General features: G+C 57.0%; 1 protein-coding gene across 1 annotated transcript in view; it reads left to right on the top strand.

Annotated features, from left to right (window-relative positions):
- Positions 1-10,239, top strand: part of ENG (endoglin) — a 31,696-nt gene that overhangs the window by 2,341 nt on the left and 19,116 nt on the right. Inside the window, exon 2 of the mRNA XM_012639710.1 lies at positions 5,937-6,088. Within this exon, the coding sequence (XP_012495164.1) occupies positions 5,937-6,088 (152 nt within the window). The remainder of the gene's footprint in view (positions 1-5,936; positions 6,089-10,239) is intronic.

Genomic DNA, 10,239 nt, shown 5'->3' on the forward strand with positions numbered 1-10,239 from the left:
AGACCGCCCAGCCCAACTATTTATAGTCTAGGTAATCAAGGCTCCTGGAGGGCAGATGGGAGCCCAGACCAGGCCTGGAACGCAGATCCCCACACCGGGGCTGGGAGTGGGAGTGACCCAGACACCCTCATGCCCCTTTAGCATGGAGGGGGTGAGAACAGTTCCAAAAATGGGTCCTAAACAGGTCCGGTCTTCTGGGAGCACAACTTGGCAGAATCTCCTAAACTTGTACCTTGTGTATAACTTTTTGCCCTCACAACTCAACCTTCAAGAGTCAGTCCTACGGAGTTACGTGCCTAACACTGTAAAGACATACGGGCCACGGGGACCTGCAACAAAAACCCGACAACTGGAAACCGCCTAAATGTCCATCACAGGGGCCCCGCACATAAATGACCACGCAGTGGAATACCACGTAGCAGTTCCCAAGCAAAAGGCAGATCTACGTGAAAACTGCTGACAGATGTCTGGGACACCCTGGTAGGTGCCCAGACAACAATAATTCCGTTTCTGTAATGATGAACTAGTCATGATGCACAATGTGCATAGAGAAAATTCTGGAAGGATGTGCACCCAATATTACTGTTCTCAGCCTGGCGTTTTCTCTAGGGGACATTCACTTTCTAAGACACATTTTTCTGTCATGTTGGACTTTAAGAACAAGCATGTAGAGATTTTTACCAAGTAATTTAACCGTATGTTAAATTGCCTCAGCCTGCCCTACAAAGAAAATAGATGAGAGGAGGAAGTTACCTCTTATAATAATAATATTGTTCTTACTACTAATTATAATAATAATGTTATTATTAATTATAATAATAATATAATAAGAGGCAATTTTATCATATTATTCTTTATTAATACAAGCACTGTTAGCATGTTGGTGGATTGCGTACTAGTTTTGGTCTAGATTTTTAAGGTAATGTCAATCCAGGCGGATCAACATTTGGGAGTCTTGTGTACACTTCTCGTGTCCCAGAAGGATTCCATGTTGTCATGTGGGCCCCTTGGCCATCCTATTGCAGTTCTGGGATACTACGTCCCTTAAACGTGCCATCGCTTGCCTGGTGCATCCCTTATTGTTGACCATGTAGGTGGTTCCCCCTTTGTTCTGGTTATAAATACCTCCGTGCACGTTTTTAGTGCGTGCACCTTTTCCTGTATTTCGGATTATTTCACTTGGATAGAGTCCCGGGAGCCGGGTTGCTGGGGCTCGTCGCCCACGCTAGGTGGCTGGGGTTGAAGATTGTTTCCTAAGTGTGGAGGACGAGGCAGAGGCGTGACTTGGAGCCCCCATGCAGCTGGCCACCTGTGGGGCCTGGGCCTGGCTGGGGAGGGCTGGTGACAGAGGAGAGACCACAGACATCCGTGTGTCAGAGGCTGCATTCCCGTTTGCCAGGAGGGACAGAGGTTGGAGCCAGGAGAGGCTGGGTCCCTGGGGACACTGGGACATGACTGTTAGGATTCTCCCTTGTCTCAGCCAGACAGATGTGATACTAAGACCCAGAGGGACAGAGGGTCTTGCTCATGGTCACAGATGGGTCCTTGCTGGCCCTCTGAAGACAGCCCTGTCCATTTGCTCCAGGGCCTGAGGGGGCATCTGGGCAAGAGGGAGGCAGCCGTCCCGCCACCCCCGGTCCTCAGTGTGGCAGGCACATGCCAGCTTTTTGTCTCTCTGCCCAGTTTACAGATGAGGAAATTGAAGCTTGGGATAATTGACAGGTCCCGACTTCAACCCCAGGCTGTCTGCTCCCAAATTCAGTTTATTTGTCCTGCACACTTGGTGGCCTGGCATTGCAGACTTGGAGAGCTGGCGGCCCTGGCTCTGTGCCCCCACTTCCTAGCTCCAGCCCAGGCTTTGGGGCATCAGCCTTGGAGGCTGAAAGGGACCCCCATCCAGGGCTGGGCTGGCCCGGTTTGGGCATCTGTGGTTCTAGAAGGACATCCAGGACCTGTGATGGCGTGGGGGTGAATAGCTAAATATAACAGCTGACATTTATTCAGTGCTTAATGGATGCCAGACACTGCTCTAGGCATGCTATGTGTACTGTCAGACTTAACCCTCACAAAATCCTGTGAAGGAGACGCTCCTGTTACCCCATTTCACAGACGAAGACACTGGGGCAAGCACAGGCAGGCGAGGGAATTTGCCCAAGTAACACTGCCCAGGAATGAGCAGCTGAGGCATAAGCCCTGGGCTAACCACTGCACCACACTGCCTCAGGGGAGCCGAGGAGGGTCTCCTGCTGCCTGATCTTTCAGCCTTGGTCCCTGGTCCCTTTCAGCCAGGTAGTCAGCCCCTCCCCTGCCCCCGTGATGGCCCTCCCATCCCAACAACTCTGGGACCCTGCCTCTGCCCTCAGTAGCCCTCTCTTCCTGCCTGTACCCCTAGATGAAACCTCAGGACATCAGACCCCCAGTGGAACTGGGAGCATGTCCTGTCCGTCCCACCCACTACCCACGGGGAAACTGAGTCCCAGTATGGTGGAGGGGCTTGATGCAGGTCATCCAGCAGGTTAGGGGCAGGCCCGACAGGCCAATTTAACAAACATATGCTTGGCCTGCTCTGAGCCCTGGGCTGAGCGATCGGGACACAGGGTGGTCTGGACTCTCTTTGTGTTGGAAAAGCCCACTGTCTGCTGGGAGTGCAGACACAGAGATCCATCGAAACAATGCACTGGGGCATGTGTGGTTCTAGAATGACATCCAGGTACTGATGCACCTAAGAAAGGAGGGATTGGTTTCAATGAGACTTTCAGAACAGGGTTTTGAAGGATGAATAGAAGTTGGCTAAGTGGTCAAATAAGAGATGACTGTTGGGGTGGGAAAGGACGTGGCAGAGGGAACAAGGTGTGTGTGAGGGAACAGCCCACGTCTCCCATTGACTGGGCATAGGTGATGTGGCAGCGCTTGCCAGCTCCTGAGCAATCAGCGCTGCGCATGTGTCATCTTACGCCACACTCCCCAACTGGCTGAGGAAGGTGTTATGATCACCATCATCCTCATTTCACAGGTGACAACACTGAGGCACGGAGGGGAAGCTAGAAGGCGGCAGAATCAGGATCTGAGCCTGGATCTGAGCCTTTGTTCCCTGCACTTTTTAACCCCACTTTAGGTTGCCGTGTGTGACCTTGGCCCTACAGACACTGGAGAGCCTTAGGAAATACTTGCTGGTGGCCGGGGAGTGGCAGGGCTGGAGGCTGGCAAGTCCATAGGCTGCAATGAGACCCTGAAGGGAGTAAGGCTGGCTGGCGGGCTGAGAGGAGGAGACAGACTTTTCAGTAGAAAAGACCCTTGTCAAAAAGTACTGCCCTGGTGTCCCTGGTGTTATGAAATAACATTCACAGCCGCTGTGTCCAGAGCACCCGCTGCGCAGTGCTAGAGCCAGAACACCTGGGCTCAAATCCAGCCCCTGCCGTGAGTGGCTGGGTGACCTCAGAAACATTCCTTAACTTCCCAGTCCTCAGTGGCCTCACGGTAAACGGGTGTAACAGCAGCACCCGCCCCCCAGGGCTGGCGTGAGGGTCGGATGAGTTCATGCATGTAAAGCTTGGAGACGGGACCTCGGCCCCCAGCACGAGGGAAGCGTCTGCTGCAGTTATTGCCGGTCTGTGATTAGGGAAACCGAGGCTCAGAGAGGTTAGGCTTCTGCTCAAGGTGACCAGCTTTTTAAGAGAAAGAGCTGGGATTTGACCCCGACTTTTCTTAACCATTATCCTCTGTGGCCACCAAGATGTTGGGGGTGGCCGTTTGGAAAGTCCCGGGGGTGGCTGTGTTCTCGTGGGTGGGGAGGCAGAAAGGGGTCAGCGCTGAGGAGGTGGCTTCTGGGTCTCTCACTCCTCTAACTGGTCCCGGGAGGCCAGCGTTTCCCTTGGTGCCAGGGGATTGTTTTCAGCTTGGTCTGGGCCCGCCTCGGGCTCCGGGCTCGGGCTCCGGAGACAGGCCCAGGCGTCACACTCCCTCCTGTCTCCCCATTCTCGTCTGCGGGGGTGGGGGTGGCCAGGATTCGAAAAGGCCCCAAAATAAATGGACCTCTTATCTGATCTCCCAGCCTGGCCTGTTATCTGATCATTACATAATGGCCAGGCCTGCGGCCTCTCCCGCTGGCTGACGGCATGGAGGAGGTGGCCCCAGGCGGTGGCCCCAGGCGGCCCCAGCGATCCAGTAATCCAGAGGAACTGGGGTTCCTGGAAGTCTGGGGAGGGGGCAGGGAAAGTCCAAAGGGAAGGAGGGAGGTGCTGGGCTAGTCTGCAGGCCAGACCCGGGGTCAGGTGGGGAGAGGTGGGTCTGAGCCCAGCGGCGTGCATCCAACCTCTCCTGCCTCAGTCTCCCCATGTGTATGGGAGGAGCCTGTGCCCCCCCACAGGGAAGGGAGACGGTGGGGGGAGCTGGAGGGCTGGTGGGTCAGAGGGGGATGAGATGGCAGGAACTGGCACTGGCCCTTGAGCAGCCTACTGGGGTGAGGGAGACCCAGAGGACCCTCACCTGGAGGCTGCCCCATCCTGCCACTTCACCCACCCCTGGGACGGTGGACTCTTCTGCAAAGACTGCAGAAGTCAATAGAATTATTGTAATAAAAAGAACTGCCACCTGCCCTGTGCCATGGAGTCCTCCCAACAACCTCTGTGGATTGTGTGGGTTCTGTTCTTACCGTCATTTCACAGACCAGGAAATCGAAGCCCCAAGGGGTGAAACCGTTCACCAAAGCTAGTGAGTGTTGGGCCTGAAATTCAAACCTAGGTGGGCCTGGCTCCAGGGACCTTGCTTTGAACCAAAATGCCATGTCCCCAGGCACTCTGGAGTCCCTGGCACACGCAGGATAGGGTCAGAGCCAGGACTTACGAGGCTGCGCCCCCGTGGTGGCCAGAGGTGCTTGTGCGGAGCTTCTCCTTCCCAGGACAGGGCTGGGGGGGAAGCTGCCGCGGCGAGGGGCCGCCATCTTACGCCCCTCTCTGACCTCTGGGGGTCCGGAGCCCAGCAAGCTGTGGAAAGGTGGGGAAGGAGGCCAGGTGAGGCTACGGACAGCCTAGGACTCAAAAAAACCTCCCCGCCCCCTCCTCTGAGCTGGTGTTGGCTGGACTTGAGGCCGGTCCCTCCGCGCCCATCTTTGATCTCCAAGAAAACAGGAAGTGAGCGCGACAAGATGGAGACACAAACTTCCAAACAGTCTCCCCTTCTCTGTCCTCCTTCCCTCCTCCGGAGCCCCCCTTCCCCAGCACATTCCTTAGGACGAGGTGTAGGGGCCTCATTTCCTCTTCCTCCTCTGCCGGGTCAGGGTGAAATTCCATTCCGTTCCCTCAGGACCTGCGTTTCCGCAGACCCCGCGGCAGGCTCTGTGGCCTAATCCGGCAGCCTCCCTCTGACCTGGGCCGCCCTCTCGGCTCACCCCGTCCCTTGGGGCCAGGAAACTCTCAGCCCTCTTCCCAGCCACTTTGTCTGCCGACCTCAGCTCTCGCCTTCCTTTGGGGTGAACCAGCTGTGGCTTGGGTTCACAGGTGGGCCTCGCCATGCGGGTAGGGTCCCCAGATGTAGCCAATGAAAGCACAGGATGGGCCGGGCGCGGTGGTTCGCACCTATGGTCCGTCTCTAAAAAAATAAATAAATTGTAAATTATATATATATATATAGGATACCCAGTTAGATTCGAATTTCAGATAAACAATGAGTAAATTTTTAAAAGTATTAGTATATCCCAAATATTGTAGGGGACATACTTATTCATCAACCCTATACCTAGTAACACTATGACCTTGGGCAAGAGACTTTTCCTCTCTGAGCCTCAGTTTCTTCATCCACGGAATGGGTATACCGATATCCACCTAGTAGGGGAGCTACTTAGTTCGTGCCAAGTTACCTCATAGGCATTTGGAAAGTGGCAGTCATTGTCATCACCTTATTCTTACCTGACCCTCTCTCTGGCTGTGTTTCTCCAACAGGTCTTGCAGAAACCATCCATTGTGACCTACAGCCAGTGGACCCTGAGAGGGGCGAGGTGACATATACCACCAGCCAGGTCTCTGAGGGCTGCGTGGCTGAGGTCCCCAACGCTATACTCGAAGTCCACGTCCTCTTCCTGAAGTTCCTAAGGGTGAGTCCCCATGGCAGGGTTGGGAGGGGGACCCAGAGGAGGCTCCAGGGCCAATGTGATGAGGGGAGCCTTCCTCATGGCTGTCCCCAGGGCAGTGGCCAAGTCCTCACCAGGCCCCCTTCCAAGAGAGTGGTGTGGGCATCTCACAGGGCCCAGAAAGGGGTGCCATTTCTGGGGGCAGGGGGCAGGGCCCAGGATCAGGGCAGGCTTATGGATGCCACCATAAGACCCGGGTGGGAAGGGGCGGGTCTGGCGGGCAACTGCAAGGATGGGAGCCAGGTTGGGGGTGGGGATGCTGGGCCAGGTGAGCTGTTGCTTACAAACCTCCGATGATGGGGTCTCATGGCTTCTCAGAGCCACAGCTTGAACTTGGAAAAGTGCTTTCCTCAGTTGAGCCCAAATCTTCTTCCCTGGAATGTCCCCCATTGAACGCCTGTGACCACTCAGAGATCCAAAGCCAGCAATGCAGCCTTGGGACCCCAGGAGAGCCCTCCCAAGGCCTGCCGTCAGTTTGTCTGATAAGTTTGTCCCTCTTAATAATAATAACGCCTTTGTTAAGTGCCGACCGCGTGCTGGGTACTGTGCCAGGGCCTACAATGCACCAGGAATTAAGCATCTCACACGTGTTAAGCCTCCAGCGACCTATCTGCCAGGGTCTCTCATTATCCCCACTGCTTGGAAAAGGAAACTGAGGCTGGCCTAGAGAGGTGGCGTGACACGCCAAGGCCAGAATTCACACCAGCTCCCTGGGGACTGCTGGTGGACCTCAGCGTTCAGGTGGCTGGGCTGGAGGCCACACCTGGCTCTGAGGCCATAGGTCCTAGTAGCAATTTAGCAGTGTCGGCTCAGGGTAAACTTACGGCCAGTCTGTCCCCAGAACTGTTAAATCGCCCTGCGTTTGTGCGGTGATAAGCAAGTGCCCAGACCACCAATATCGGGGGGCCCACTCCCCACCGCCCTGCCCGCCTTGAGGACTGTGGGCTTTGATAATTTCCAAACCATAGATAGTGCCAAACACACTTTATGCGGTTTTCATAGGCATTGTAGTTTTTTTCAAATGTGCTAACGATATTCAAAATAAGATTGCCCTCCGTAGGTTCATTTCGTTGTTCTGGTGTTCAGGTCCCTGTGCCTGCTCTGAGTGATGGGGATCCCCTGACCCTAATCACTCAACAGCGGGCCAGTGTCGGAGGAAGGCCCCCCGCCAAGTGTCCAGGCCTATGGGAGACAGGTGTGCACACAGACAGCCAGGACCCAGGTGACTGGAGCTTCGCCGGGAGCAGGGAGCAGGCGCACTCCAGCTGCTACAGGAGTAGGCAGGGCGTCCTGGACAATGGCCAGGGGCTCCCCAAGTGGAGGAGGCAGCGGGAAGAGCAAAGGACAGCTCGAATGCAGAAGCAGAGGGAGCGGGCTGGGGCTGGGGCCAGCACGTGGCAGGAGCTGGCAGTTCTGCTGGAGCAGAGCGGGAGATGGAAAAGGCCTGTCACCATATTAAGGAGTTTGGGAGTTTGGTCTTTATCCTGTGAGCAAGGACAGTTCTTGGAGGATTTTTAGGGGCATGGTGGGCTGCCACTGTAACTCATGTCATATTCCAAGGATCCTTGAGTTCGTGACAACAGAATCTTCACGTCACACTCTGCCTCTTCCAGAGAACTCAGTCCACGGGGCATCCAACTCTTAATCCAAGGAGCCAGGCGGGCCGCAAGCTCCAGGGCTGCGAGGGATGTTGAGCAGGTGGTGGAGAGTGCTGGGGTCGGGACACCGAGGCTCCAGTCCTCCCACAGCACCTGGCGTGCAGAGGGCGGCCCTTCTCCCCGCTCTCACATACACATACCTTTCTTGGGCTCAGGAGCTCACCTGAGAATCACAGAGTAGCAGAATCCGGCCCAGGGCCGGGCGTACGCCAAATAACTGTCGAATGCGTGCAGGAATGACCGTGTGCGCAGCTGTGTGACCCCGGTGCAGGGGTTAGGAGCACGGTTCTAGAGGCAGCACCCTCCAACTGAGCTTTGGCTCCACCACTTATAGCTGCATCGCCTGAGGCCACCTCGCCAAGCCTCGGTTTTCCCAGGGAACATGGAGGCGACAATAGCACCCACCTCACAGGGTTGGTGTGGGAATCCGGCAGGATGGTGCCGGTGAAATATCGAGCGCAGGGCCTGCCGGGGTGGCGGCTCCGTGCACAGTAGCTGTGGGGATTGTGACTATCACTTCTCCCCTCTGGGCTCCATGCCCCACCTGTCCACGCCATCATTCTGCCAGAGAAGTTACAGTTTATAGAACATCTGCACTTCAGTTCGCTCGTCTGAACCTCGAAGGTTATCGCTACAGGGGAGATGAGGCAGGGGCTGAGAATCCGCTCTCAGAGGGGCGGCAGAGGTCCAGCCTCATGGAGCTGGGCCTCCCTCCAGTGCTTCTGGCCTCCCTGCCTCAAGAGCTGAGCCCACGGTCCCACCAGACTCTGTGGCATCACTGGGCAACCTGTGGTTTCCCTGGGAGGAGCCTTCCTCCCCAGGCAGCCCCTAAGAATGGGGGCTGCAGCCCTCACCACGCGCCTGCTCTGCACCCGGTCTGCGCGGAGCAGTGATGATGCAGTGAGAAGTTAGAGCCGGGCCCTGTCCCTGAGCCACATGCGGCCGAGGAGGCGGAGGTGGGCACAGCGGCCCTGGTGATCAGTGATGGAATCAGCAGGGGGCTGCAGGTGACAGGAGGAAGAGCGCTGAATGGAGGCAAGGGGCGTTAGGGAAGAGGCCCCCAGGATCTAGCCAAAGAGGGGGTCCAGGGCATTCCAGGCAGAGGGCACTGCATGAGCAAAGGCCTAGGGCAAGCACACGTGGGCAGGCCGTGGGCGTGGGGGTGGCGGCTGTCTCAGCGGCCAGCCCGACCCCTCCCGACCCGTGGCCGGCTTCTCCAGTCGCTGGCACAGAGAGGCGGCTTTCCTGTCCATCCCCGCGCAGCCTCAGAATCCTCAGATTTCCTGTGGGTGGGCGGCAGAGGGGCGGAGGCAGCCAAGAAGCTCTGGGAAGGGACGGTCAGTGTGTGCTGCTGTCTGCAGACAGCCGAGGGCCGCTGGGCAGGGGCTCTATCTCGCTGGGTCCCCGAAGGGCAGGCCGGAGCCTGGATTCCGGGAGGGGGCCCAGGGTCACATCCTGACCCGCGGAGACAGGAAACCAGGCTGGTGTCTCAGCGATTCCCGCCAGGCCGACTGCGCCGCTGATGTGCCGTCCTGCTGACGAACCGGCAGCCCGGCGGGGCAGAGCTCGGTCAGCGGCTGATTCACCCCAGTGCCGGCAAACTCAGGGCGCCGAAGACCCCACCCACCCCCAGCAGACAGAACCAGCCAGGCCCTGGCACTGACTCACTCCCCGCCAGAGGGGCAGGCAAGGCCCTTCAGGCAGAGAGAGAGCTGGGAGGGACCCCAGTGGGGAGGCTGGAGGGGATATGGAAGGCAGTGCAGCCCTCAGGCCTGGGCAAGGGGGGGCCTCGCCCCAGGCCCCAGAGGAAGTGGTCTCTCCCTGCCCAGGGTGGGTAATCTCCAGGGCGGAAGGGATGTCTCCATGTGGAACCTGCACCCTTCCCTTCTAGAACATGCTCTGGGTACCCAGGACCCCAGAATTCCTTGCCCAAATGGAGCTGAACCTCCTCCCGGAGCTGGGTGGGGCTCTTTCTTGTTCCATGCCCTACAGGGGACACTGCTTGGCTGATGTAAACTCCCCTAGACCTCAAGGATGGTTGAGTTGGCTGTTTGGGGGGTGGGCACAGTGGAGCTTGGGCATCTGGGCTGGGCTGTCCACACACAGACACACAAGCATCTTGCTGTGCCGTCTGAATCAGGATGAAGAGAAGGAAGGTGGGCTGGGGCCAGGCCTTGCAAATATTAGAGGCAGGCTTGGTGAAGGGGCAAGGACTGGGGGTCAGACAGGCTGGGCAGGGATTGCATCTGCCCTGTCATTGCTGTATCTCTTGTGTCCAGCTCGGAGTCAGCCCAAGAGTAATATCTCATGGCTGGTGGTTGAGGGTATGGAGGGATGGATGGGTGGGTAAGTGGATGGAGAGGTGAGTGGGTGGATGGTAAGTGAATGGATAGGTGGGTGGGTGGATGGTGGGTGGATGGTGAGTGGATGGATAGGTGGGTGGGTGGGTGGATGGAT

Source organism: Propithecus coquereli, unplaced genomic scaffold (assembly GCF_000956105.1).
Source record: "Propithecus coquereli isolate 6110/MARCELLA unplaced genomic scaffold, Pcoq_1.0 Scaffold142, whole genome shotgun sequence".
NCBI lineage: Eukaryota > Metazoa > Chordata > Mammalia > Primates > Indriidae > Propithecus > Propithecus coquereli.